Raw genomic sequence first — 11,492 nt, forward strand, 5'->3', positions numbered from 1 at the left:
GACATTTTTGCCAGATGTTGGGAAAAACTTCCCTCTGCACATTGTTTGGTCTAGCAAAACTGGCTGCTATCAGAGCTCTCCCAATGTTGCAGCCTTTGCAGCCATCTTACAAAAATAAATGGTACTATCATGTACCTTGACAAGGAAATCTTAGGCGTTTGAGAGTGGAAGAGGAAGACAGGCGTGAAAAGAAACTGCACAGTCCAAACATTTCCATTCCTAAATCCATTTCCACTTACACATGCATGTCACATTTAGCCTCTAAGAGAAAACCAAGCCAGAAACGGGAAGCTTGTATAATGGTTGTCTCTCGAGAAAGCTGACGAAGGACAACACACACCAGAATAGATCATTTAGGTGAGAATTAAGAGTTAAGGTAAAGGACATGGTGGAATTTTGAGTTAGAGAGAAAATACTTATTTAATTTGCTATGCAAGTTAATTACACCACTATGAGCACAAAATACACAAACATGGCAGGAGAAGTGGCTTCAAGCAGCAGAGCAGAATTTAAAGGAACTTCTCTCTAGTGTCACTTAGAGCTACCAACAGTAAATTTGCATTTTTACAGGACTGTTCACAAAGATAGCACTGAATTGCATGGAAAGATTAAATTGAGAGTCCAGGTAAATGCATTTATTTCTTGGAGCTAGCCAACAACAGAGAAAATCCTGTGGGGAAGAATGACCAGGATAAGTAATCCAGTCTTCCAGACGGAAGCTAGAAATGACAGGACAAGAGAGAGTGGCTTCAAACAGAAAGAGCTTAGCTTTAGATTAGGTATCAAAAAAACATTCTTTACTGTAAGGGTGTGAGGCACTGGTTGCCCAGAGAAGCTGTGGATGCCCCATCCCTGGAAGTGTTCAAGGCCAGGCTGGATGGATCTGTGAGCAACCTGATCTAGTAGAAAGTGTCCCTGCCCATGGCAGGGGGTTGGAACTAGATGATCTTTAAGGTCCCTTCCAACTCAAACTATTCTGTAATTCTATGAAGTTGAGGAGACACCTAAGACTGAATTCTGTACAGCAGTCAAAAGTAGACAGTCCCATACATAATATCACACTGATGTTTTTTACAGAAATAGATCCCTCAGTATTTTATCAGGGAAGCAAGCCTACATTTTCCTACACCAACCACTCACACTTTTCCTAGCAAAAGTGGTGGCATCATGGTGATTTGGCATATCCCAAAGGCTCGTCATTGAGAGAGCTGCCAAATCCAGCTGCAGGGGCTTGTTCTGGGAGCAGGTCTGAAGCAGGACACTGGGTTAGGCAGGGCTCAGGAACAGGGGCACATGTTTGCCACCATGCTGCAAACCCAGCTCAACGACAGAGTGACAAGTGGCAGGCAGTCTCCCCTGACAGACATTAGCTGGGAACTTCTTGGCAAACACTCATAAGATGGAAAACATCTATGTGTGCTGCATTTGCAAAACATCTCATTTATAGAGCTGTTCTGGGACAGACTAAAGAAAACTTCTCCATTAAGTCAGTGACGTTATCAAGCTTGCTTATACTGAAAATACTTTAACAAGTCCCATGTAAAGGAATTAAATTTCCTGCAACTTAAGCAAGAGTCTATTTTCATGGAGGAAAACAGAGATTCACAACATTTATATCTTTATGAACTACCCATCCAGAGAATTGATGATCCAAGTACATGGTAAAACAAGAGCGTGTGATAAAATTGGAGAAGCAGCTGAATTATCTCTTATGTGAACATATGCGCTGTGGAAGAAGACTGCCAGATACTATGACCAGAGTGACATGAAACATACTTGATACTACAAACTGCAAACTAGAGACTACATTATTCTATTTTCATCTGCCTTTGCTTTTTAAGGATCAAGACAACCTAGAACAACTTTTAGAAGATATTTCTTCTTTTAAAAGCATACAATATTTTATTACTCTCTGTTCTACAGACTTCATTCTCCCACTCAAACCTATCAGCCAAATAAGATATAGAAACTGCACTATTTATTGTGTTGAAGAAATAGAGCAAATTAACTACCATGAAAATAACACCTAGTCCTGCATTATCTCTCATTGCCTCTCCCGGTGTATGAGAGGAGACTAAGTGTGCTTCCTACAGTTCCATCCTTTCAATTTCCTCAAGGCTTTTATTAGACAAACAATGCTTAAAATCTGATGCAAGGTTGACTCATCTTTACGTCACAAAACCAAAATTAAACGTTTGTTGCAATAGTCTGTTATTTAGGGTTTACAAGGATTTCTGCGGGGAGGCGATGGATGGATGGATGGATGGATGGATGGATGGATGGATGGATGGATGGATGGATGTTTATGAGTAAAGCTGCCCTGTACAGGAGGGGTACAGGTGGTGTTCTTATGCATATCAGCAAAGAGCTTAGAAAAAACCTCAAAGTTCTTTTTACTAGTGCAATTTTCTGAGCTTCAGTTTTTACCCTCCACTAAAGAATTAAGCCCCCTTCACAACGTCCATACTTTTTGACAAAAGGGATACCATTCAATCAATCTTAAAGGTGCCAACCCTCCTCAAATGCTTTGTTTCAGAAAATGTGCTCAGGTAAATGACAAGCTAACTCTTCAATGCCCTGAACCCCAGGAATCGCCACATTACAGCAAGAGCAAACACCCCAATACAAATCCTGAATCTGGGTCATCCGCAATGCAGCCGTTTGCCAAAAATAACGGGACAGCAGAAACCAGGAGCATGGGTGAAAAGCTGAAAGAGAGCGAGGAGCAGATGGGACAGTGGGAAGGGAGGCGACACATCCTGACTAACAGTTCCTGGCTATTTTATCTATCTGCACACTGAAAATGGAGGGCAGGGTGTGACTGAGCAGCTGGGGGAGCAGATGGGACGGAGGAAAGGCTGAAAATTGTGACAAAGCTCTGCCAAACAGAATGTCAATTTATTTAATTTTTAAAGTGAGCAGTAGAAATAAAGATGGGTTGGGTGCAAGCAATGGAGCATCTTATGTGTGTTAATACACATTGTCAGCAGGCAAAGGGTCATAGTGACAGAAGTGCATTTGGGAGACTGCAGAAACAAAGGGAGGGACTACACGTGCTCATTAATGATAACAGAAGTTATGCTTGAAGATCAACAGGAGCCAGGGAAAGGCAGTTCATGAGAGGCTGACATCTCAATATGGTACACATTCCTGCACTCTGAAGCTGAGGGACAGATGTTCAACAGAGTAAGAGTAGAGACTGTAGCACAGAACAGAAGAGCAACAAAAATAAAGAATGCTGGTTGAACACATGTACAAAATATTAATTTATGAATTCATCTAAAAGAAATTGTGGAATCCCCAGTGGTGCAACATACGAAGAAAGGAAGAGACCAGCAAGAGGAAAGTGAACAAGATGTGCTACCAGATCTTATCCATCAATAACTTCCACACTAAGCAGAAGAATAAATTTACTTCCTCATCAACATACACTGTACCCTTCAGTAATCATGGCAATCATTCCTGTTCTGTTCTTCACCTAACTCTAACCCAGAAACATCCCCTTTATTTCAGTTTGCTTCATTTTTCTGGCATTTCATTTTGCTTGCAGTTTTTCCCTCCCTTCTGCCCAATCTGAACTGTGGCTTGAGGTCATATCCCATTTCTTTTCAAGTTATATACTTTCCTTGCAAAGCAAAGGTAAAAATTAGCTCCTGGAAGGTTCACACACAAAAGCAGGAACTGACAGCATTTTTCCAAGAGACAGGATGATGCAAACAACCTGTAATTCCCTAGATAACTCCTATAAAAAGAGGACCACACAATTAAAATCAAGCAGCTGTCAGTTAAGATCTATTTTCACAAATAGAACTTGATTCTGAATTTAGGAATAAATGCTATATATAGTATTTGAGAAGATACTCATCTTCTCTATTGAAGTCTTACTAAACATTCACTCAACAAAACGCTGTCTTGCACTAGCACCATTTCATTTTTAGATTTTCCAATAGATCTACATTTATAGCATCTCTCAGCAAAGAGCCAACTCCCCCTTCTGTTTGAAGAAAGCCTCCTACCAGCTCGTATGTATCCACTACATTTACAGATGCATGTGTGGAAGTTTGACATACACACAAGGAAATTTCTGTACTTCTACATTTAACTCTTTACTCTCAAAGAAACTGCTCATTTATTCTTTTTTAAGTGGCAACTTGTGAAAAGTGCAAAATGAACAGCACTGAAATGCACCATCCTCTTTTCTGTTTTATGTTTAAAGCAGGGAATTTAGCCAAGTAATGGCAGTGTACATAGTCCTGTAAATGTGTCTCAGCTCTCACTGATCGAGAGATTTGTGCACTCTGCTCTGTGTCCAGGTCCTTGACATCCCTGTTTTTGTTCTTTGGGTTCTCATTCTGCCCATGTTGTTCTCTCAGTTCTTTCATCCACATTTTAACATTTTTAGCTTTTAAACTGTAATCCAGTTGGGAAGGGATCCAACTTCATCAATCATTAGTGCTGAATTTTGATCTTGCCCCTTTTGACGGTTACCAAATAAATAATACACAGTAATAATCCCTATGGAGACATTTGACAAACACCATCAGCAAATAAAGACCATTCTTTCCCTGCAGCAATGTTCTGTAGCTCAAGGCAGAGGAGGAAGAACAGAGTGCAACCACTCCTCAGGACTTTAACTCTTATTTCTGTAACTGCTGACATCTATTGCCTGGACTAATTTTTCAGGCAAACCACAGAGGGAGGCTGTATTCTTGTAACAGTAACAAAGAAGCACATAACCAGCATCATTCTGCCTTGTTTTCACACTGTAGCATGATTTAGTTGCTTTTCAAACAGCATTAATGACCTAGCACCAGAAAATTGTCCAATGTCTCCAAAATGGAAGAGGAAGTAAATAATGCTGGTAGGTGGGATAAATGGTTTTTGGGGTTTTTTTATGACAACCAAGCAGCTATGCCAGGGGCTTCCCAGCTGACATTATTGTCTGGAGCAGAGCAGTAACCATATCAGAGAAATGGTTTCTCTACTTCTGGCATCAAAAATAATATTTCTTGCAAAGATTAAACAAAAAAAAAGCCTCAAAAGCTAGAAAACAATAAAATGTTATCTCTGAATTATTTCTGCAGTCATTTTTGTCATTTACCACACAGAATTCTGTATCACATTGCATGTGCTTGTCCTTCTACTACATTTTCAGCCTTTGTTACCGAGTCTGAGATAAGAAGATCCCTCAGCAAAGAAAACCAGTGCCACAATGCAAGTGTGTGACTGTGTGAGCACTTTTTAGCCGGGCACTCAAAACGTTACGGGATTTACTTCCATTAAGACAAATGAAACCTTACCACAGAAGGGTGGAGAAGAGAGAAAAAAATAAAATCAAGCAAAAGCAGAAACATGGCAAGAATTGCTTGACTCAGAACTATTGTTAGCAAAGCTAGAAGTCACTGGATTGACTAGGATGCATCAGGCAACCCATATTTACCTTTGATGGTCATTCAGCATCTCAGTACAGAACAGCACCTTGACTCAGCTTGCTGCTTCTGAGTATCAAAGACCAGTAGTCACAAATCTGCCCTGACTAATGTTCACATCTAGAAGCAGAAATTTCCATGTATTTTGAGTCAGAGTATGTCTACTTTGGATAGTAAAGATTTCTGGCTAGAGCGATGATATGGCTGAACTCAAGGTCAGGGTGGGCAGTAGGGACTGAGTGGCAAGCTCCAAGCCCCTTCCCCTCATCTGGGTTTTGACATTTTGGTTGGTACCTAGTCTCAAAAAACAATTCTGCATTAGAGAATAAGAGTCTGATTAAGGGAATTAGTTCATTCTTAGAAAGTGAAGTAACAAACTCCAACACAATTCTACAGCAAGTGCATAAAGATGCTATGAAGAAAGTACCATTGGTAATGCCTGTCACTTAACCAAATCACTACACTGCAATAAAATTGTGTAAGAATTATATAAAACTATAGGAAAAAAGAAAAGGCCAGACTGGCTTGACAATAGTATACAAGAGATATAAGTACTTTTTCCACCAAATGAAGTAAGAGGAAGATCAAAGCCCAGTGCATGCTGAAGAACAGCTGTTAGAGTTTTTATTTATTGTAGAGATCTTATTAATCTTCCAAGGTGGTCAACAAACATACCTCCCTCAAATGACTTTGTAATGTTTAGACAGATCTTGTCTCTACTGAAGAAGGAAACTTTACTTGTCTCATTGTAGTTCACAGTGAGTTATACTTGCAAAAAGATTGAAAGGAAATAATTACTAATTTTTCAATGTATATAGGACACATACATTGAATATGTATATGGTTGTGAAATATACAGGCACTTCCATCTTGGTCAGGATGAATGTGTGCCCCAGCACAGCCAGAGTAATTAATGCAGCAGAACCCAACTAGCTTCTTTGTTTTACTGCTCATAAATACAGAGGTTCAGTCTGCTACCCTGCGCTGTTTATGCACATTTACAAGTGGGAGGTTCCAAGCAGTTGAGCACCTCCCCTTCCATTTCCTTTCCTTGGCTTTTGTCTCTTACACTGGATTGCTTTGGGTGCTTTTCAGATTCCTCTCCATGAGCTAAAGCATCTAGCAATAAAATAACCCAAGGAAGTTGAGCTTTCTGCAGCCACAAAGAGCTAGATCAGCTGAGCAAAGATTCCAGCAGGAAGGCATGAGGAGGAGGAAGTGGTGAGACAGCAAGGAAGGCAGGAAAGAGAAATTAAACCTTTCCCCCTTCAACAGCAATGAGCTTTTAGATCAGCTTAATTCCCTGTGAAACCAGAGGTTAGGCTAACTAGAACCTTTTCATGCTCCACACCAGCTGTCTGCAGGATCACTGCGCAATGCACAGCTTACTATGAATAAATGCAGAAATTTTTATGCATCTAGCAGAACCAACAGGGCAAACAAAATTAAGCAGAGAAAAAAAAAAAAAAAGCCTCACTCCCACAGAAACTATGAAAATCATCTAAAATTCTTCTGTCTGGAAAGCTGAGGATACCAGTTGTCATTGACCCCATCTTTGGTGCACAAAATAATGGTGATCTTTTAAGTACAGAGACAAATGTATGGAGTTCATTCCTCTAGGGAAAACAATAATCTAACACACTAATGAAGTCTTATCTAAACCACTAAAAAAACCATGGACATCATATAAAATGCTTCTCCTTTTGCAAAGGGGGCCTGAATAGGAAATGACAGCATATTGAAATGGACTTAATTAGTGCACCTCATTGCAGCCATAAATGAAAATGTAGAAATCAAAGTATTCTATACTTTAAAAAAACCCAGACTTACAAGGATAGCAAAAATTTAAAATATGCCATACCTAAAAGTAGTTGGCTTCCCAAAATTAATTGCTTGTGGTGTATTTAGTTTCTTACCAAATAAATCTAAAAATAAGATCTTAAACTAGAAATTCATCATAGTATGATTTTGAGAAGAGAGATCTTTATGTCTCAATTTTAAAAAATCTTACTAGACTGAATGACATGTTTTCACTTAACTGAAGAACTAAAAAGATAAATGTTGCTATTTCAATTTAGATTAAAACATTAATTTTATCAATCTGCCAGCTTCACTCCCTTTGATACATCTTCCTTTTGGATAATCTCCAAATATTTCTTTTTCAAAAATGCATTGATTTAAAGGTGTTGCCAGCTACTCTAAGGTGTAACTCATTTTAAATCTATTTTTATACCAAGATCTAATTTTTTTATAGATCTGCTTTTCTGTAGATCATTTTCCTTAAGGAAACAGAAGGAAAAACTTGAAATCACTGGGAGAGTGTTAGCCATTAGCATTTTCTTTCATAAATCAGACACGTTATTTATTAAAAGTCAATACGAATTCTGTCATTGATTTCAAATGAGTTACTACTCAAGTCTGTTCATCTGTAAGAAATTAATACAGAAACGGTGAAGCAAAGCACTACCTTGCTCAGTACAGGTCTAAATATCACCTGAAAAAGAAAGGAAAAAATATCTGACAAAAATACAATGAAACTTTTCCCATTTAATATAAAGTTCCCAGATTCACCCTATCTTAGGAAGCCTAGAATTTATTGTTGTTTTATACATAACATTTTGCTGAAAAGAAAATGTTAATTAATTCACCTCTAATTTACTGAGAGCTAAAAAGTAATCAATAAGGAAAAAAAGACATGGAAATAACTTCTCCTCACACAACTTACTGAAACACTAAAGTTTGGGAGAGTGTAAGCTGAAAAGGATGTAAGAAAGCTCATCAGCTCTTCTAAAGCTGAATGCAGGAAGCCAGGCACCAGTTTGAAACCAGTTCAAATTAAAAGTTCCAGAACCAATTTTTTGGGTCAGGGAATTTACTGTTTTCAGTACGTATTTGTTTATATGCTGATTTTACTTCTCACAAATAATGACAGTTCTGCTTTGTTCATTCTAGCTCAATATGCCTGAGATAATATTTTAAACCTGTCAGACTGCTACAAAAGTGTGATTTCCTCATATTGTGCTGATCTCAAGCACTGGGACTGAAACTACTGTAAAATCTGCATAAATATAGGTGATATATGCATATATATATTTAGTTAGCACAAGAATTCAGGGAAAGATGAGAGCTGAATATGTTGTATTTTGATTTTTAATCTTCCCTTTGCAAGAGATTTGAAACAATATTGAGTGAGGAAAAAAAAAGGAGGCAATTTTGATACCATTCTTGGTACTCTTAGTGAACAATTCAATCTTAAAAACAGAGTTAAATTGAAATTAAACTTATACCTCTAGATTTTTTTTTACTAAGCACCTCCTGCTCAACTGAATTATATATCTCAACTTTAAGGATAATATATGAGGAGGTTTGCTGAATAGAATGGGTTAAAAAAGGCATAAACCTGTGCTCTGTATTTTTTCAAAAACTCATCTGCTATTCTGAAGACAAAAATAGACTTTCCTTTTCAAAAATAGCTCTCAAGAGCCAACACAGCAACTGAGTGAAGCACAAGAATGCAAAGGATTTCAGCTTGTCAACAGATGAGATTTAAGTGAAAAACCCGTCCCCCAGAAGAGGGTCTTCAACACCACAGTGATTGGACTTGCAGCACACCCCTCACCAAGACAGGATTACAGGAATATTTCCAAGAAACAGATTAAAAGGTGGAAGAGGAAATTTATACAGGGTACTGGGAAGTTTTAAGTTTCTTTTAAATGTGGTACATCTTAGAGAATGTCACATGACACCACCACTCCCATTGATAAGGAAAATGCAAAGTCCAACCACTCATCTGCTCCCCAGCATCAGCATTCAAGAAGAAAATGGGAGTTAGTCAGAAGAGTGAGGACAGAGCAACAATGAGTGGTTTGTAGCTCATGTTGTTGTAGGGAAACCTTCAAGGCACAAGGCAAATCATAACTCAGTCATAGCTGCAGTAAGATCTGCCTTGTGCACTAATGTAGATGCCAAAACTATGCATATTAAAAATTCTGGCTTCAGAACTATTTCAGGAAAAGATATGAAAGGGTTTTCTAACGAAGGTCTACAACCATATTTCTAAATAGAAATGAGAAACAGAGGAGACATGGAAGACACTGGATAGGCCTTTAAAACAAGGGATGAAAACAAGATGGAGGAGAGGGGTAAAATGCACTTGGTTAGGGATTTAATTTATACAAAATAACCCTACTGCCAGCAACAGTTAACTATAATTAGAACTACGTGTTAGAAATTAATCCAACATATATAACCTCACCTTTATAATGTCATTATCATTATAATTTATATGATATTTAAGAACTTAATTCCCTAGGAGTTTTATTAAAATTTCTAATACAATGACATCAGATACAAAAAGAAAGCCCCTACACTTTTATTTCCTCCTATAGCCCAAAAAGCTATGCTGTCTCACAGTCCAGAGACAAACATATGCAGATGGTCAGATGATGAAGCTCAGTTTCCCCCTAGAGGGAAGATTTATAGATCTGATAAATTAATTCTCTAGGAAGGTAAAAATCTGCTTCCAGACTATCACTGAAATTGCAGTGATGGACAATTGGGTGATGTAAGGTAGCACTGGCTACTAAATTACTGAGCTATATCAGCTGCCACACACAGGATGCCACAACAGTGAAAACTGAAATGGGTAGGGATGGACAGCAAGCATCATTCCTTGAGCATCAGGACTCCATCAGGCTGCAGACTGAGTCTCCACCAAAACAACAATATATAGGAGTATGAATTCTCTGCAATTATCACTAGTAAGGAAGCAAGACACAAAAATTAGTCTTACAAACAGTTATTAGAAGATTTAGGATTTAGGAGTGAGCAAACCTGCAGATTAAAATGACCATCAAAATTAAAATAGTGCTTTTTGCATCTAATTGCACATCAAAGTCAATTTTGTCCTTTGGAAATTACAGCATGAAGGTCAAAAGTATAAGTAAGATGAAAATATCAGAGGATTTCAAGGCAAAATAACATTTTCTTTACTTGGCTCTTTAGTGGCATAAGATTTCCCAGTGTAAGCTTGTTCCCAGATGCAAGCAGCTGCTACACACACATTTGTCCAGGAAACACATGGTTAGAAACATACACTCCTAATTTTAGTGAAGATGAATATTTTAAGGCCATCCTGAGTGAAATCAGAATACAAATGTTAAAACTGGCTTCTGTTCATCCCTATACAACGTGACAAGCATTTGCTTACTCTAGGACTGCAGAGGAAGCTTTTAAGACCATGCATATTTCACCATCTGCTTTGCTGCTACTTTGCAAAATTCTAGTGATATGAACTATTATTACCTCAGATACTCGGGGGTGGGCAAGGGAATCCTAACTCTGTTATCCGTGATTTAATCTTGGTTAAACCAAACTAGTAACCAGCAACTTCAGATGAGCATGGAGCCAGGAAACAAGAATATGAAATGGAGAAAGATTCAACTTACAATTAAATCTTGAATAAGTGAAATGGAAAGTATCCTCTTGGTGCCGTTCTCCACAATTACTCCAAGCCAATTAAGTGCACCCCAGTACCACAAATAACTCTGTCCTCCATGCCAGTAGCTTACAAAGGCAAAAGTGAGGGCTGTGGATAACAGTGTTCCAAGCAAACTGGACTGAGATCCTCCCATTGGAACATAAATGTACCTGTAGGTGAAATGACAAATAAGCAGTGCTGTTAGAGATTTCACAGAAATATCAGAAAAACATCCACCACAGAACAAATGTGTCAATTTGGAGCATAAAAAAGAATGTGAAAAACTACCTGACATGCTCTATTTACAGAGCTTGCCCTATTTTCTGCAAAGCTGTAGATCACTTCATGAAATATGTGCATGTACCATTTGGCAAAAGGACAATTTTGTAGTCCTGGGAACTCTGCATTAGGCAAATATATAGCACAAACTATATTCTCAAAACTGAAAATAGCAAATATTCAATTTTTTTTAAATTGGAATACTTCTAAGTCAGCTACAGAAATTACCTGTAATCTTCATGTGAATTTAAATTATAAGATTGTTAAGAAAAAAATTTAAAACATTATATAAAGTCACATACAGT

The 11,492-nt window shown here is 38.0% G+C and overlaps 1 protein-coding gene across 1 annotated transcript in view; it reads right to left on the reverse strand.

Moving 5' to 3' along the window:
- The window catches only part of HHAT (hedgehog acyltransferase), a 148,565-nt gene that overhangs the window by 62,169 nt on the left and 74,904 nt on the right, over positions 1-11,492 (reverse strand). Inside the window, exon 11 of the mRNA XM_014308003.2 lies at positions 10,877-11,078. Within this exon, the coding sequence (XP_014163478.1) occupies positions 10,877-11,078 (202 nt within the window). The remainder of the gene's footprint in view (positions 1-10,876; positions 11,079-11,492) is intronic.

Source organism: Geospiza fortis, unplaced genomic scaffold (assembly GCF_000277835.1).
Source record: "Geospiza fortis unplaced genomic scaffold, GeoFor_1.0 scaffold41, whole genome shotgun sequence".
Classification (NCBI taxonomy): domain Eukaryota; kingdom Metazoa; phylum Chordata; class Aves; order Passeriformes; family Thraupidae; genus Geospiza; species Geospiza fortis.